The sequence below is a fragment of the Nanorana parkeri genome, unplaced genomic scaffold, assembly GCF_000935625.1.
Source record: "Nanorana parkeri isolate BGI_ZX_2015 unplaced genomic scaffold, ASM93562v1 scaffold318, whole genome shotgun sequence".
Lineage (NCBI taxonomy): Eukaryota > Metazoa > Chordata > Amphibia > Anura > Dicroglossidae > Nanorana > Nanorana parkeri.
Window position 1 is genome coordinate 1,363,407 of NW_017306586.1, and position 19,654 is coordinate 1,383,060.

Sequence of the window (19,654 nt, forward strand, 5' to 3'; positions counted from 1 at the left end):
TTATGTGATTCAGTGATGATGACCATTATTATTTTTAATAGTAACACATTTATTGTGCTCTTCAATGTTCTCATTGCATATTTTTGTTCCTAGGACTACCTAACAACCCATAGGTTTGGTAATGCTGCAAGAAAAGATCTGTGGAATACACTTTCAAAGGTACATTTACGTATTCTCCTTAATACAGGCGAAAAAGCAAAAAGTCTATTGTAGTCTTCCTTAAACTAAGTACTGTACTTAAGATGAATATAAAGTGTTGTATATAATTCCGAAGAAAGGCAAGATGTCCATTAAATGGGCTATTGTTATATTGCAACATTCATGGTTGCTCGGTTCAATCACACCAGTGCAGTGCACTATATGCTAAGTTGTTTAAACTGAGGGGAAGGAGGTGTTTTTTCTTGCTATAAATTGCATGCTGAAATATGCTAATAGTTGCTGTTTTGCTTCCTATTTATAAAAACAAATAAGGCTGTAATATTACATGGTATTTCTCCATCATTCATTGAGGGACTCAAGAATATAGTAAATCAGCGATGTTTGGGTTTTGATGCTGCCTTCAGTAGTTGGACACTAGCAAACAATAAAAAAAGTTGAAGGCCAGCCCAATATATCCTCATCCCTAACTGTCATGCCTTCGTTTTTTTTTTTTTTGCTAGTGTCCTACTGTAGCATGTCAGACACTACTCCTCAGCTATGCTTAAGAAAATGCTGTCTATATATTTATTTTCCTTATTAACATTTATAGAACTTCATGGATGTTTTGTTCAATCAAGATTTTTATTAAGTTATTTGAGCAGGTCTCTACAAAGCAGCTATCCAGATAGGCTAAACCATCGCTGCCTATGAGGCCTTTTCTGCAACCTGCAATGTGACCCTCAGGCACTAGGCTCTGCTTGAGGTGTTTCCTAGACACATGAAGGGGAATTTATTAAAAAAATGGAGCAGACAGAATCTGGAGCAGTTGCCCATGGCAACGGACCAGCTTCTATGTTCAGTTTGTACAGTTAAAGAAGAACTATGGGGTCTATTCACAAAGCTGCCGAGGGCAGCCGAGGGAATGACCGATCAGAAGTGAAGTGAGACGAACACTGTTCGGCTATTCACTTCAGGCTGGTACGGCTGATTTCAGCCATATATCGGCTGAAATCAGCCGTACATCGGCTTGCTTCGTGTGGATTCGGATCAGCCGAACATGCTCAGCATGTTCGGCTGACCCGAAGTGCAGAAGAGAACCCAGCTGAAGGATCGGCCGAAGCTACGGCCAGATCCTTCGGCAGCTTTGTGAATAGACCCCTATGAGTGATTTTCACTCATCCTCATAGTTAGAGCCAACCTGTGAAAAAGAAGCTGTTAAAGGTCGGCTCTATTGATCGGGAAGTGAGCAAACAAGTACCATTGATTGCTCTCTTCCTGATCATCTCCCCGCAGAAAGTGGTCTGCTCCCGACAGGGATTCACAGGGTAGCACTGCCTCTGCCTCTAGATAGTGCTTACTGTCACTCACACAGCTGGGTTGATTCAGACAGTATTTCGGGATCCACTCCGGCTGCAGCACTCTCAGTATATTGCGGATACTGAGCTTTGTGTCACAGGAGGAGGTATGTATATGTCCTCACGTGACCCTAAAAAGAACTATGGGGAAAAACACTTACCCCATAGTTCTCTTTTAAGCTTTAAAAATTAAACAATATTAGTGGCGACAACGCGTGTGGACCATAGCACTGCCACTACACCAATGCCTAGAGGTAAAAGATCATGTCAGTGATTCCTACCGGTCTGACTTTTAACAGATCGCCATGTGTCCCAAGTTCCTGCCATATCATCTGCACTAGGCAGCAGTTGACCAATTCCCAAGGATTTATGATTTAGCTGTATCAGTGTCCTAATAAATGGAAGTTTTCTGTTCTACTAAAGGTCATCATCTCTCTTTAATATAACACTTTTCCATTCTGCCCCTAATGGAGTGAGATTTACGGGAACCCCGTTAACATACTTTCCTTTCATACTCTCACTTGATTCTTAAGTAACAGACTTTGGATTTCAAACTATGCACACCTGGCAGGCGTATCTAGACATACGGGGGGAATTTATCAAAACTGGAGAAGACAAAATCTGTAGCAGATTTGCACTGCAACCAATCAGCTTCTTTGTCTCATTTTCAAAGCTTTACCTGAGCAAACTGAAGAGAGATGCTGATTGATTGCCATGGGCAACTGCTCCAGATTTTGTCTGCTCCAGTTTTGATAAATTACCCCCACGGTATGTATCAGTCTTTACGTGACTTTTCATTTCAATTGAATGTGCACATCTCTTCTTTCTAAAAGCAATCTAAGGGGTCTATTCACAAAGCTGCCGAAGGATCTGGCCGTAGCTTCCTTGGCCGGCCGACAGCCTGCTTCTGACAGCTGGGCGGAGCCAGCCGTGATCTTACGGCTGGCTCCGGCCACTTTCAAGGCTGCCCTCGGGCAGCTTTGTGAATAGACCCCTAAGACTTCACTTATCACTACTGAAGTCTGTTCCTTATGCCATCACTGTATGCCTGATGAAGGGACATTTTGCTCTGAAACATCATATTTCTGTCAACAATAAATTACTCTATATTGAGCTTGCGATGTGCTGGTGATATTGCACTTTTTGTCCCTTACACTGAGTGACATTTACACTATACCATGCAGAACTCAAACTCTTGTTTCCTGCACCTAAACTTTCCTCCTTATTCTGTGAGGGTTCTGTTCTCTATTACAACTTCTTTCCCTTCCTCCCAGGGAAATATCAATTCTGTTAGTACTGTACTACCCTGGAAGTTCTCTTTCACAACGTTTTTCCCTTCCTCCCAGGGAAATATCAATTTTGTTAGTTCTGTACTATCCTGGAAGATTATAGTGTGTCTAAAACCAAAAACAGAAATGTAATATTGCAGCTTACCAATTCTCAAATGGGATGGCTTCATTATGTATTAGCCAGTCAGTTCCAGGATAATCCTGGAAATGCATCAGCGAGACCAAGATTCTGGTTCACATGTTCTCTTGTCCAATGTGGTTCTATGCCGGTTATATTGCGTTACCTTTAGAAACGCTCTGTTTAAGACGTTTGTGAGTATCATTTTATTCAACTTTTATTTTTGGTCTAATAAACATTATTACATGAGGAGAATGTGTTGTTCTCTCTCTTTTTGTTTTGGATGTTATCTGAGGCTTTCCAACCTGCTATGAAACAGCAGCCCCCTCCATGCCAACATTGATGTCCATTATTGAATATCCCTTTCAGCCTTTGGCATTTGGAGCCCTCCACCAAGTACTGACTAATTAGAAAATATATTAGTAACATACTTCCTCTCTTAAGATGTCTCCACTCTATGGAAAAGCAACAGAGCCACCCTTGGACAGCAGAATTGTGGAAAGGGTAATGTTAGATGCACTAGCAAATTTAGATGATTTACAAATTAATTTCAAACTCCAGCAAACTGCACTTTTTGGACAGTTATAGCATTTTTTCCTTTTGGGATAAAGGTTTTACATAAATGAATAAAAGCTAACCTTTGAGCACCCCATCAGTGTTAAATGGCTTTTTTAACCCTATATCTGCCACTTTTCCTGGATAGTTTGATCAGCCACCGCATATGGGGATTTGAAAGCTACAATATATAACATGTTTGGTTTTGTGTTTAATCCCTTTGCTTATGGAGCAGTTTATTTATTTTTTCATTTTTCACACGCATTTTAAAATCTAGCATCCTAGTGATGCTTCTTGTCCTCCTCTGGTACATCAGATTTGATCTTGGTGTCTTTTCTTGTAGCAGCAATTTTCATATTTGACCCCTTTTTATTTACTAGCCTTTAAGACAATTCTTCTTTAGATACTCTACTAGTAAGATTTCCTCATCCATTTAATCTCTCAGTGGCTGTTGCCTACCCCTCATTTGTATCACTTAGGACATCCCACACATCTATGATTTACAATATTGCTGTGTGCCTCAATGCGCGATAAAGAAAATAAGATTTTTGTACTTACCTTAAAATCTTTTTCTTGGAGCCCATTGGGGGACACAAGATAAATGTGAAAGATGTCCCCAGCACACCGAAGATTCTTTTGGAATCACCAAATGCTTATTTTATTGAACAAGTTGTCTGAATGAATACAAGCGCTTTCACGACCTCGCAGGGTCTCTTCATCAGGCTTCAGTATTGACACGGTCAATGCTGAAGCCTGATGAAGGGACCCTGCGAGGTCGCAAAAGCGCTTGTATCCATTCTGACAACTTGTTCAATAAAATGAGTATTTGGTGATTCCAAAAGGATCTTCGGTGTGCTGGTGACATCTGTCACATTTATCTTATGCATACAGCGGTGCCATCCGCAGTCATTACGAGCACCCTTCTCATTACATGGGATCTCTGGTAAAGAGTGCAATAAGAACCTTTCTACTTATCCATTGGGGGACACAGGCCCCATCGTTTGTGTCTTGGCCTTCTGTACTGCTTGCTCACAAAGCTGAGGTGTGATGGCTAGGGGTGGGGTTATGGTAAGCTGTTTGCTTCTTTCCACCTCCTGAAGGCAGAAACCTAACCCACATGTACTTAATATACTATATCTTTGTGTCCCTCAAATGACTCCTAAAAAAGATTTTACGGTAAGTGCAAAAATCGTATTTAATGGAAATTTGCAATGAGTGCTATAACTTATTTTCTAAGGTATTGAAAAATGAAGGCAAATCTGTGAACATTCAAGAAGTGATGGATCAGTGGACACTTCAAATGGGATATCCTGTAATAACAATACTAAGAAATGAAACAGTAGAGGATGGAATAACAATCACTCAGGAGCACTTCCTATACAATATAGATGCAAATACCAGAGACCTTGAGCTAAGAAATAACAGGTACAGTATATTACCTTTTAAATATATGACTAAAGCTTTGTGTTTAATTTGTGGTCTCCTTTGCCATTTCAATTTTTTTTGCTTTAGCTAAAATAAATATATTGTTTTTATATCATGCATGCTGAATTGTATAAAATATTATACTCTATTTTTGCTTCTGCGTTGTTTTGGTTGTGTTTTTTTACCAGTATATATGTGCTAGCTCAGTTCTAAAATCTAAAGTCAAATATGTTTAACCCCTTTGTGACGGGAGACGTACACTGTACGTCCAGCCACAAAGAGCCTGTTAATACTGTGCTGCTCTATATTTCTACTAATTATAAAGTACAAAACAATCGCTTAATAGTGCAAACTTATACAGTGAATCACTTAACTCATTTACAAAGAACCTAATTATGAGTCTCAAAAAAAAACATCCGCAGTGAAATTCCGTTCGTGGTTCCCACCATTCCTCTACCTATGCTATCATTGTGGTTCCCACCATTCCTCCACTTGTTCAATCATCCTCAATTCATGAAATGCCTCCACCAATGCCGTGGACACCCTCCAGAGAGCAGCTCACCTGGTTATAAGACCTAAAAACAAGGTAATGTAACTCCAATCCCTTTCAGGTTTGATCCAGGGCGGGTGATTCCCCATTTAGTCATGACAGCTCAAACGCACTTCTCTGCATCTTCTCTTCACACTCCAGAGTTAGTACCACTGCAGGGCAAAATAACTGTCAGATCTCTCTACTCCCAGTTTCCTTTTCATACTTCAGCCACCATGTATAAGGCAAAAAGGAAATCCCTAGTGCACACTGCTCATAAAGGTTAAAGCATTTATTAAAAGAGCTACTCACATAAAATGCATAAAATCACAACAATTCACATGCTTCACTGGGAGCTCAATATGCCTCTCTCTTCCATGTTTCTGCCAGCCCACAGTGATCTCAGGCTGCACCATACGTATGTTACTTCATTGATGACTTAATCAGGGGTGTGGGGCTGAGACCGCATATCTGAATACATATATACAATGTGGTCACCATGGTAACATTGAAACCAATGTTGGTAACAATAAAATAACTGATAATCCCACTAGTTACTTTGTCCACACCTCATCGGATACCATTCTGGTATTAGCTCTGGTCTGGTCTTGTACACAGACATCCTGTTAGCAGCTCTCCACTGTGTATACTCCTCCAGAGTTTCTCCCCGGGTGTTTGTACCCACAATAAAATACACTTTTTTTTATTAGGGGTATATTTTAAGCCATGTACTAAAACCAACAGCTCTTCCTTATTTAAAAAACAGAACTTCAAATAAAATATTTTCCGCTACATCCTTTGTTTTCTTTTTATGGCATTGCCCAGCTTCTCTCTGCCTTCTGACCAGCGGGGCTTTCTGCAATCTATATTCATTTTCCTCTACTCCTGTTGAATTCTCTGTCTCTCTTTTTGCCAATTTTCATATTTCCTTTCACCAATATATTCCCTTAGAGCTGCATAATGATTGTACGTTGCTATTGCCAGTGTGCGTGTGGAGCTGTGATGCACCATAAGAGATTCTCACCAATGTCCCTCATTCTTCCTATGAGTCCATTTCTTCTCTTTTCTGCCAAAGTACCTAGGGCAATCCTGAGCTCTATCCTCCCTATTTTTAGGTATCCAATACAGGCCGTGATTAAATTGCATATCCCTTTTTCCTGGATGCATAATCCTTCCTGACATTCTTTCTCCCCTCTTGATCATTTCCCCTGTAACCTGCTTCTGTTATAAATTCTTGTTGCATACCTGGAGTGTTACTCTTCACTGGTGAGGATTTAGTGGATGTTACATTTTCTGCCTCAAAAAATTTGATCTGCCATTTGAAAACCTGTTTTGATTTACAATCATGTTTATCCCTTATAAATGTTTTACTTTTTGTATTTTTGACCTCCTGATCCACCTGATGCAGATACTGCTACAATTCATTATAGGCAGCTGTATATACTCTAGTCTCCTTATATGGTGCTAACCTTTCATTCAGCTCCTCAACCTCCTCATTTATCTTATATATTTTCATCTATCTTCTTTTCATCAGCAATTTCAATGTGGACACTATAGCATTATAAAAAATTGTATATCTAGTGTGTGGTTCAATGTAGGGTTTTACTACATTTTAGTGCATAACCCCTTTAGTGTTGTAGGTGCGCATGAGTAAATGACAGGCATTGTCTGAACAGTAACATTGCATCAGGTGGGGCATCATGAACCAGCCCTCCTATACAATTATCTACCTTCCTTAAGCAAAAGTAGTAATTTCATGAAAAATATTATCTTTTGCTGACATCCACCAGGATGTGTACATATTAATTTAAATATATTTAATGTACAAGTTAAAATTTATTCTTTTAGGTTAGATTACTGTTATTTTCCCTTTATCTGTCATTCTGTGTTTGATTCAAAATGCTCCTTCTGTCAGATATTTTGGCAGAGAAGCTACACTTTACAGGGCAATATTTAGTAGACATGGCAAGGCCAGGATATTTATCATAGCCATCATTAACTGACACTCATGCTGCTTATGAAAGGTGACAAATTATATCAACTGGAAATCTTCCACATCTTAGTAATAACCACCAGAGGTGACAGTTTTAAAGCAGCATAAAGGATAAGAACTTGAGGGAATAGTTGCTGTTCTTCAATTTTACCTCTTTAGTGAGTCTGATACAATTAATATTAATTGATAAAATAGCTTAAAGCACTTTAAGAAATCACTGTCATAGTAGAAGTCTGATTACTTCACTGTCATCTTGTTAAAAATGGGACATGGAGATGCTGACACAGCTCTCTAACTTTATCAGTGACTTCCTTATATTCCTTTTATAAATAGAAAATCTCAGTGTCCACGCTTGATCTGTGACCAACTGACGCCAAGCCCTACATGACCTAAATGTCACCATGATGTCCATAGCAGTTAAATTACTAATGGAAATCAGGCTGCATATGGATCATTTCTGAAATATTGATCTATCTGTGACATTCAACAAAGCTGTGCACAATGAAGAGAATTGTATACAGTACATTCTTAGAAAAGTCTTTGTTCAATAATATAAATGTGGCCATTTCAGTAGACTATTTTTCTGCTTTCTATGCAAATGGTAGTTTGAATATTGAGAGCTACATTACAAGTGGAAGCTTCAAATAAATCCCAATACTGAATATCTATCAGTCAAAGGAACACATAAAGTCTTGCTTTTAGGGCATGTGTAAAGTTCTGATTCCTTTAGTGACATACACTGTCATCAAGTACTGCCTCAGGCATGCTACTAATGTTTAATGTTCTTTTTCTTAAATTAATTCCAGTAGTATGTCTTGATGGTGTTCTTTATTTTTCTGTTGCTAGGTTATTCAGTACACTTCATTGGGAGTCTGAGTTTCAGAATGGCACTTTATTTGATTAGCATTTCTTGTGAGATTGTTTGGTGGCTCAAAACTGTTCTGTGCTTAATTTTAAAATCACAAATTTAAACAATTTGGAACACAACTTTTGTTTTTTGTTGTTGTTTTTTTTGCCTTGTGTCACTGTTCTGCATGAATAACCTGTTTTTGTTCTTGTGTGTTTGTTTTGATTTCGCAGCTATCTTTGGCAGATTCCATTAACTATTGCAGTAGGAAATACAAGTCACATCTCCCCACAGACAATTATATGGGTATCAAACAAATCAGGTGAGAGCATAGCAAATGCCAATGGAAGAAAAGCACAAATTATTGTTTTCTTTTTTTCAGGCATATTTATATGATGTTGGCTGCCATGGAATGAGTATAAATATTTACATAGTTACATAGGTCTAAAGGTTGAATAAGGACACAGGTCCATCAATTTCAACCCATGTGGTTGCGTGTGTGTGTGTGTGTCTTGAATGATTCCATACTCTGAGATGAAAAAACTGCCTGTGGAAGGGAGTTCCACAATTTTACAACTCTCATTGTATGGAATCCGCTTTTCAAAAAAGAAACCTTTTTGCATCTAGTTTCAGATGGAGGCCTCTTGTCATTTTAACCTCCCTGGCGGTATTCCCGAGTCTGGCTCGGGGTTAATTTTCAATACCAGGAGCGGTAACCCCGAGCCAGACTCGGGAATGCACAAAGTGTCACTTACCTTGTCCCTGCGAGCCCGCAGCGTCAACTTACAATAAATAGTTAATTACTGATTATCCCATCACCATTAAACAATTTGTACAATAATATCACGTCCCCTCAGTTTTCTCTTTTCAAGAGCAAAACAAGTTTAACCTCCCTGGCGGTATGATTATGCAGGATTTTAGCATCCCAAAGCGGTACATTGTTTTTCATGGAAATTTGTTGTTTTATATTGTAGGCCTGTAATTCTTAGTAAATCTTAGTAATAACTCACCTAAATCTGTCCAAAAAAAGAGTCCAGTAGACATCCCAGGTATGATAACGTTTGAAACACAAAATCATAAATTATAATATAATAATTAAAAAAATGGTCCAGTAAATGAAAATTCTGGGGGCGCTGCCTGATCTGTACCACAGTCAATGGAGTACAGTAAAAGTGCAGGCAGGGCACTGGAAAAAGCTCTAGTGACAAAATTGAAGTTAAATAGTTTGATACATATATGTAATTATAGCAGATTACATTGTATTCTGTGTAAATGTCATGTTTGCCCTTTTGAATTTCCCGCCGGCTCCGCCGCCCTCTGTGATGCTCAAAAACGTAACTGAAAGCCGAATGCCGGCATCGGCCGGGCGCACACAGCAGAGGACACCGCGGGCTCGCAAGGACAAGGTAAGTGACACTTTTGCGCTATCCCGAGTGTGGCTCAGGGTTACCGCTCTCGGCACTGAAAATTAACCCTGAGCCACACTCAGGAATACCGCCCATGGAGGTTAATGCATGCAGTCTTTCCTCATAATTTAGGTCCTCTAACACTTTTATTAGCTTTGTTGCCCTTCTCTGGACTCTCTCCAGCTCAAGGACATCACTTCTGTGGATCGGAGACCAAAACTGAACCACATACTCAAGATGAGGCCGAACCAGTGTTTTGTAAAGGGGCAGAAATATGGATTTGTCTTTAGGGTACATTCATTTTTTTATGCATGATAGTACCCTGCTTGCCCTATTTGCTGCAGCCTGGCATTGCATGATGTTACCAAGGTGAATGTCCACTAGGACTCCCAGATCTTTTTCCACCTCAGATTCCCCCAGTGGAACGCCTGTTAATAACTACTTTGTATGTGTATTTTTAACTCCAAATTGCATAACCTTACACTTACACAAGATTAAACCTCATCTGCTATGCAAATGCGTGCCCCCTATTTTAAGCAGGTCTTCCTGTAATATTGCTATTTAGAACTTACTTTTCTTAAAATTAAGCCATTAAGCTATTTAAAAATGGTAATTTTACCATAGTTGCAAAAAAGCAGTTCAATGACAAATCCAAAATCCTGTCCAAAGAGAGAAGCTACTAATTTTCAAACTGTGTATATAGAATTTACCGCATGCATACCTGGTTTAACCCTTTCGCTGCCACTGCCTTATGTAATACTGTGGTGGCAATGAGCCCCTTTAAACAGACTGTCAACTTTACAATGGAAGCAATTCTGGTACCTCAGCTGCTGGCAGATTTCTTCCAGGGGTTGGTAAAGTGTGCTCCGCCTGCAGGACATCCTAGCCTTGTTTCCTTGGCTACGCTTCCCTTCCTGCGGACCTGGGACCGGCTTGTCAGGTATCAGCGGGAATCAGGGAAGGAGGCCAACGAACATCTATTCGCTGATCTTCCCACTGAATGGGACTGGGAGTGATGCTGATTGCACCTCTTCCGGTCCCATAGCTGTCATTGCACAGCTGCAGAAGCCGAGCAATTCACTATTGGAATGCGATCTGTGCTCCAATGGCTTATTTAGAAAGGAAAGGTGACACTAGGGTGTCTTTTGGACCCCTAGTGTCACCTTAAAGAGTAGCTCTCACTACTAATATGCTATCGCATAAGGGGCTTGTAAGTGAAGAAAAATAGAAAAATGTTTAAAAAAATTGTATTAAACAAAATAATCGTAAAGTAATAATCTTTGTCCCCCGCAAGCACGCGCACATTTCGTGCGCCTACGTACGAAAAATGATCATGCGGCACATGTTGGGGAATCACTGTGCATGCCAGAGTGAGACCAATAATTATAGGGCCAATATTCATAGATATCTCTAAAAGGATGACCTGTATGGGCTTTTAAAGCGCCGCCTATGGACAATTTGGGTTACCATATTTTGTTGCTATTTCACGGATGCTCACAATTTTTTTACCTGGGCCTATTGGGTATCTATTTACTTGTTGTAACCTCATCTTTTATATTTTACAAAATAAATAGGTGTTATATTGTGTTTTTGGCCACTAAAATTGCATTTTGGGGTTTGATGAAGTCTTGCAATAATATTGTGTAATGTAAATATTTGCACCATTTTATTCTACAGGGTCTTTGCTTTTTTAGTAATTTTCAGGTCTGAAACATAGATTATGTGCAAAAAATGAAAAAAAATCCCTTGGCAGTGAAATGGGTTAAAGTATTTGATATTATTGTCAATTTCTAGTAACCCTTTCACCCCTTACCTGGCAAAAAATGACATCCTGTTGTATTATTGTGTAGAAAATCAGCAGCCTGTAGAAAAATGTTACACTCTATTATGCTACTTCATTTTTAACCATTTGTATATCTTGGGAGTTCTACACCCAAACAAATCTTCATCCAATAACAAAGGGTGTGTGAAGTACGCCATTTTCTTCTTTGCGCTGCATTCTCAACTGTCAAAATGACGATAACAGCCTCTGCTGTCAAAAATGTATCTTCTGACACTGTCTTCATAAACATTGTTCAGACTTGTGATAGAGAGATACAAAGTAAAATTTGTACTTTTTTATTTAGTCTGTTTCATTCAGTTGCAGATTGCAGGAATGATACATATGATGACACTTGTTCCAGTGATTACATCTAACAAAAAATACTATCTTTGGTTATAGCAATTCCTTACTCTTTTGAAAACTGAAAAAAGTTTTGGATTTGGATACTTTTTAACTGTGACCCTGCAATATAGAAATAACTTTTGTGCAAATATGGGGTTATTGAAAGCTGGGCTTTAACAATGTGATGCAGGCAGCAATTGCTGCAATAGCAATCAGTTTTAAACCCCCCTATATTTATTACTTCTAATACTAAATTGGCATTGCAATATAAATAAAGTTGTTTTGTCTTTTTTAATATGTAAAATCTATATATTTGTGAATGTTTTCTGTATAAATATTTTTAAAATACTACATCCAAATACAGTACATGCATATACACATGTGCTTCTTGATACCGCAAAGAGGGAAATTTTTTCCTACAAGGACATCTCTTGACCAGAACTTTTTCAACCGTTTATGATATCTGGATATACAGTATGTCAACAGTCAGCAGTGCTTATTAACAAGGAACATGCTGATATCAGGAAAGAGCAGAGTGAAAGAGAGATGAGCTCACCAGTCTGCTTCTTCCCCTTTTACTGTCTAGTCAAAGACTGAGGGACAAGACTTTTAAGTGTTAGTTATCTACAGCTTTCTGCTGTGGTCTGTGCGGTGTGGCAGATCTATATAAATCTTAAGACTTAATGGGCAGCAGTACAAATCATCTGTGTATTAAACTGTTTGCATGATGTTCAGCTTTAAAATGTTGTACTGCTTGGTGTAAAAACATTTTGCACCAAAAAATGTATTTAGGTACCAGCACTTAGCGAAGACCTCTTGTATTAAACAGCCATATAGCACCGCTATTGTTTAGTAAATAAGGACTAAAACAACTGTTCTTTTTTTGATAAATGATAGTTTAAAAACATTGACATTATTAACTGGGTGCTATGTTTTAAATATACCATATCATCATAAATTTCTGAAACTGCACTTCTGTTCTGCAGAATTCCTTCACTTGGAAGAAGTATCCTTTTTATGGCTTTGATTATGAGATTACCCTTTAACCTTTTGATCCTAGCAATTATTTTGCTGAAGATGGCTATTGCGTAAAATGCTTTGCAGTTACATTACTGTATGGTGAGAAATCAATCAATAGAAATTACATGAAACTAGTTCAAGGTTGCAGTTGGCAGGTAGTTTCCTTTTCACTTCTTTGTGGCCAAAAAACATCCGGAATTTTCTCTTCTCAGATAGCTTTTATGTGTGTTCTTGTCTGGTGACTGCAGACTATTGTATTTCTATGATGTTTATGATTTATATGTGGTAAAATGCTAAGTATTTGATTTCATTAACTACACTTACAGTCACAAGACTGGGGCCTGAGCGTCCAAATTATAGCAAAGAAACTAGAGTTGTTAAAATGTTATGTATATATATAATGTATATATAATGTTGTGTATATATATATATACACACATATATATTCCATACAAATATAATGTTGTGTATATATATATATATACACACATATATATTCCATACAATACTTGATAGTTTCAATGACGTTTATTTATGGGTCTCCTTTGTCTCCCTGGTAAAAATGTAAAATAGAATAAACATCCAGGAAAAAATATGAGCCCCCCTGTTAGGATCTGGGGTCCAGGGCACTGGGGCATGTGAGCTCCAGGTCTTGCAGAGCAAGTTAGAGCAGCAAGCTGGAATGAAGCCTGGGGTACAGGGCAGAGGACTCTGAAACTAGGAGTCTGTGCATACTAGAGGCACATGATCTAAGAAGGGCCAGGTCTTTGACAGAGCCTCTAATGGGAAGGATGAATGGCTGCTGGAAACCTTCCAGGTTGTGACCCTATAGTGCACCCGCACAGACTCAGGAAACTGGTCGCAGCACCAAGGTGCTGGATACAACAGCAGACGGGTGAAGCCTATACACAGACAGTGGTTCTGGATACTGATGGACACAAGGGTAGAAGTCCAAACAATAGTGTGATAGGAGGCAGCAACAACATGGCTACCTGGGATTCACTGAAGAGCGAGGCTGCATGGGACAAGCAGCCACACAAGAGGATGGACACACAGATAAGCACAGGTGCAAGGACTCACTGAAGGAGATGATAACAATCCACTTGCTGGACATGCAGAATCTCACTGGGAGCAAGAAGGAATTGAGAGACACACAGGGAACAAGGCAGTTAGTAGCAATCCACAGGGATACAAGGATGAGCAATATATACAGGGGGTCCGACTGGGTGTAAAGACACATTGCTTGAACACTGAGAACCAAGTAAGCAGAAGATTTAACACAGAGGTTCAGAGCTTATTGGCAGAAAGCCTAACACCTGGGACAGGAGGCAAAACCTCATTATGGCACAGGGAATTGAAGACAGCCCTATTCTCCCTTGTAATGGTTTCAGCTAAGTTCAGGGGTTTGGAAATTTTTGAAAAAACTACTTGTCCAAGGATTAAAGCAGGGGCCGATTCTACTTGTCCCTCATGACAATCTACTTGTCCTGATACAAAAAAAATAATTTTAACCAAAACCGTATTTAGCAGTGCTAAGAATCGCTTCTCATTGGTCAGTGCCATCAGGTGACCACGTTGACCAACACGTGCTTGCAATTTGCGAGCGAAATTCAGAATACATGGAACAGGTACAGATAGTACACCCATACTGGTGGACGGGAAGGACCGTTCACTGAAAGGTAAGTATAGTGGAAGGGAGATTTGCGTGGGTAATTCCATTTTCCCAAATTACTTGGGAAAGTGAATATACCCTTTTAGGGTTGGTGCAGACTTGGGGTTTCCCGGGACGTGTGATCGTGTGCGGTTGCATACAGCGGTTGCATCCGCATGTATGGGGTTACATCTGCGTGACAATCTCTGAAAATAAAGGTAGATTTACCTATTTTCACGACATGCACCACGCAGTGTTTTCAACCGTGATCGTGTGGGATCGCCCGGGCGGTATTGCAGCAGGTAAACACGCAATCTGCCTGGCACGACTGGGGTGCCATTAGAAAATAATGGCACTGACAGCACGATCGGTGGTGGTGTGCGATTCTGTGACCACCCAGCCATCCGCTCGGTTTCATGCACGATGACCGGGCAGTCACGGATCGCACACCACTGCCGATTGTGCTGTCAGTGCCATTATTTTCTAATGGCACCCCAGTTGTGCCAGGCAGATTGAGCGTTTTCCTGCTGCAATACAGCCCTGCCCGTACGGTTGCACACGATCACAGTTGAAAACACTGCACTTTTAGTCGCATGCAGATGGGGCAGCGGGGCTGGTTTTCATTTTTTCAATTTTTATTTACTTTGTAAAACATGTTCATTTGTTTTATTATCTTTACTTTATCGCCTTTTTATTTTTTACATTTTTATTTAGTTACATTTTTAATTATTATTTTTTTACTTTTTTTAAATCTTTTTTTTAAACTTAACTGTGTTGCTATCACACAAGGATTAACAATCCCCTGTGTGATAGCATTTGGAGGTGTCAGGTACTCTTTATTGAACTTGTCACCTCCAACACAGGAGTTCTAGCAGGCACTGTTGCTAGAACTCCTGTGACAGGAACGAGCAGAGGCCGCCGAGGACAGAGGCTGAGGGAGGTGACAGAGCCTGTCACTACTCCACGCCTTGCAAAAGGTATTCCCTGAAATTCATTAGAATTCTGGCATGCATCCTCATGACAAATGCACATGCTTGCCCTAGCTGAAAACGGCTACATTAATTTGGTACATTTTTGGTTCTTGGTACTACATCCTCTGTGCAGCTCACTATCTCTGAGCCTGATAAAATCACAGGCTCAGCACTACTTAGCTCTCTGCCTGGCCACTGTGGGTGGGTGGAGCCCTTATGTGGAACTCTGAGGGCCTAACTCCACATCAGGTCCGTTCTGCTATTGATTGACAACAAGCAGTGGGCGGATTCCATAGCCAATAGCCAGCTTGCCATCTGCTCTGGAATCTGCCCACTGCCTGCTATCAATAAGTAGCAGAAAAGACCTGATGGGGAACTAGTCCCTCGGCATCCCTGCCATGCTCCACCCACTGTTAGCATTGCTGGTTGTTAAGGATTATGTTGAGTGCAACCTGCTGTCAATCAAGAGCATAGCAGACCTGATGGGGAACTAGGCTCTCAGAGATCTCCTTCAGATTCTGCTCACTGTCAGCATCATTGCTTGCTAAGAGGCTGTCAGCTATGCAGCCAACAGCCTTTGGGTAAACAGTGAATAATCCCTGGCCTCATTTAGCTGCAGACATGGAGATCCCCTAGCCAAAAGATAATTGTAAGTGAAGGGACAGGGATCCTGGCTGATAATATTATACAAATGAGGCCATGGCCATATTTGTTTGCATTCTGCTGCCAGCTCTTGAATCTCCCTGCTGGCAGCTGCATAGGGCCATGGATTTATCATCAGTATCTAGGATGCCAACAGCCTGATGTTCTAGCAACCATTGAACCTAGAGCAGGAAGCTGTCACATTCATGACAGCTTCCCAGCACATACATGCCCCACTCAGAGCACTGGTGTCTGCCTGTATGCCAGATCAGAGTTGGTCTTAATTACAGTCAGTTTACTAATCTGTAAAGTGGTCACTAATCTGTAATCTGTAACGGCAATAGCTGACAGATTCTTAATGTGGTGGTGATAAGAACTACCTGAATCTGTTGCAATTTTTGGTAAAGCTACTGGAACATGTGACAGGGCTTTTGTAAATATGGTGCAGGACCTTTTAAAGGTTCATACCACCAGAAAAGTGGCACAAAGATTTTGTTGAATTCCCCCTATTAATTTTTGCGAGCTTTTAAGTTCTACAAAATATTTAAAAAATTGTCATAGACTTCTAGCATCAGCCATACGTCAATATTAGCCTCAATAAAAACATTTCTGATAAAAGATTGTGTTGTATTTTCATTTATTTTATTGTAGATGCTATAATTTAAAGATTTACGGGTGCAGCGCATGCTATCCGAAGAATAGCTGCAGATTTTTATCACACTGATAACACAATGAGAATGACAGAGATGTAATTTACAGATGCAGTCATTCTGACTGTATAAATCAAATGAAAATAAACATCCATGAATGCTTCACACCCTATTGCAATAAGGAGAGGAAAATATCATTGCTATTAAAATCCATATTAAGTGTCAACGCTTGAACTTTATAGTAGCTGGGAAAAAGGGTTTAGGGGTACATAAATAGTTGAGGTCGAGTAAAAATATGGCTTTAAATATAATTTATGCAATCTGCATACTAATCTACAGTCTATGTCCTTGACCATGAATATGCTTACAATTATTTCTCTTTGCATTAATATCAATGCAATTATAGTGTACGTCACCAAGAATAGTTTATATTGACCTTTACTATTTCATAAACGAACACAGCACAGCAAAAGAGCTAACATTAATTAGATTAGGACGCTCATTTAAAAACTGTTCCCACAAGTCCTTCTGAAAATGTTACCAATTTACTCTAGTATGTTTGATTGAAGGTGATATCTTTCCCCGCAATGTGAAGTTAAAGTGTATGTAAAGGCATTTTTTTTTCATTTTGGATAGGGTAGGGAAGGGTTACAATCCCTGTCAGATTATTTTTTGCTGCCTGTGTCCCTCTCAGGAGATTTCTCTTCACTTGCTGTCCTGGAGACACAACAGGAAATAAAATCCACCACTGTATCAAATTATACAGTACAAAGTTAATATTGTATGGCAGGGTTGTAAAGGTTCTTTATTTTGGAACAGGCAGGTGAGAACATGAAGATATTGGGACTGATTTACTAAAGGATTTGGTAAAGTTTTTCCACAAAAAAATCTATGACGATTCACTTCAATTATCCAATCATGAGAATGGCATTTATAAAATATAAGATGGAAGGGACGGCATTGGCGTTCCTTAAATACAAGGAATGTAACAAAAAATGCAAACTAATATACTATGTGCAGACAAAACAAGGTTTTTTTTTTCATATGATTTTTATTTACAGCCACTTTCCCCCATTTTATTAGGTGAACCTCCTCAGACCCTTTAGTAAATCAGCCTCATTGTATCAAACCAATCAATACATATACAAATTTCAATATTGTCCTGCACATACCATAGGAAATAACCTATTTTGGGGTAAATGGGAAATAGGTAAAAACTGTATTGGAAAAAAGTAGAATTAGATCCGCAGATCGATTAATTACCGATAGTTAACTCCATCTAATGCACAAACTAGTAGCATAATCCTCAATATACTTTTTACAAAAGCTATTAAATATAATTTTTCATTGTGCAAGAGAAAAACATTCAAAAACATTTTTTAATTAATGAGAAGACAGGATCAGGAATTTTGAATCTCCTGTATCTTTATCATCTGTATGTGCAGTCCACATATATTGCACTTAGTACTAGTTTTTTTTAATAATATTTTTCAAAGGACAACTTATATTTTGATGAATTACGTATTCTTTTTGTGTAAAAATGTACATAAAGGGCTTAGAAACAGTCTACAACGCATTCACCTTGTTAAGCCACAATAGAAAAAGCCAGTAGTATGAAAATAAGTAATGGGGTTGCCGTTAGAGCTCAACCTAGCAACACATAAAAAGGTTAAAAAGAATCATAATGTAGAACTAAAATTCTGCAATGAAAATAATCTAGAGTTAGAATGTTTTTGTTGGCAGAAGTGACATGTAATGTCTCTTTTCCCACAAAAAAAGTTTTCCTTGGCGTCTAGTTTTTTTTTTTTTTACTGTACTATGCACATTGCACCATGCATGCACCATGCAGTGTACATCCAGGCTCTGTTCTTGGCATGCTGAGACAAGAGTTGAGTGACAAAGACAATGTAACTCCTGTGCCCATGCATACATCATCAATGGCTGTCCAATAGCCAAAGAGGTGCATCGCAGAATCCAGAAGAAGTGGCGGCAGAAATGGCAGCAGATGAAGGTTGCAACAGGATCCAGGAACTGTCATCACTGGAGGAGAACACAGTAGAAGGTAAGTGTACCATAATGTGCAAGTATACTGTGCATCCTTGCATATTATGGTCAGATCCCACCCACTACGATGCAGAGTTTAGTTAAACTTGAAAAAACCCTGTAGGTAATAATCATGATACTTTAACAATTAAGAGCTATAAATTGTGATAATAGGAAATATATTTCTGCATTTCTAATGACATACCCCCAGGAGGTCTCATACAAGGGTGTATATACCTCAAATCCAGCAGAGGGAGCAGAAGGTGACAGCTTATGGCATTCCAATCACACAGAGGAAATGTCTAAAAAGAAGTATATAGGAAAGCCCTTCATAGAGTAAGCATCTAAATTAATATAAAACAGACATTTTTAAATCACAATGCCCTTACATTCTATAGTGACTGTTTTGCATTTTTGTATCAAAACATGAAATATCCTTGTTACATAGAGCAATTGCTCTCATGTTGACATTTCTGCTGTACAAAAGCTTTATTCCAACTGGTTTCAAAGTGGAATTATGTTACTTCATCTGGAAAGACAACAGCATCACCCCCAGAGAGTGGATCCCTGATGCCCTGGAAGGAGGTTGAATGATGATAGGCGCATTAAGAATGAGTGAGCGCCAACCAAAACAATACATTTATAGGAGATTCTACAGAGTATAGGTAGACATCTTTCGCATGCCAATGAAAGTCTCCTAATGTACTGCTACATGTACAGAATAACTACTTATAAGACACCTTATAACCTCACCTTTTATTATTGTTTTAACCTAGAGAAATTAATGTCTTAGATTTACAGTATAGGTTCACTGAATATATATATATGTGTCAAAAACTGCAAACACTGCACATAAAG

General features: G+C 39.1%; 1 protein-coding gene across 1 annotated transcript in view; it reads left to right on the plus strand.

Annotated features, from left to right (window-relative positions):
• Positions 1-19,654, plus strand: part of TRHDE (thyrotropin releasing hormone degrading enzyme) — a gene marked incomplete at its 3' end in the record, with an annotated part of 466,420 nt that overhangs the window by 406,733 nt on the left and 40,033 nt on the right. The window contains exons 8-10 of the mRNA XM_018558056.1: positions 94-159; positions 4,693-4,880; positions 8,483-8,571. Coding sequence (XP_018413558.1) covers positions 94-159; positions 4,693-4,880; positions 8,483-8,571 — 343 coding nt within the window. The remainder of the gene's footprint in view (positions 1-93; positions 160-4,692; positions 4,881-8,482; positions 8,572-19,654) is intronic.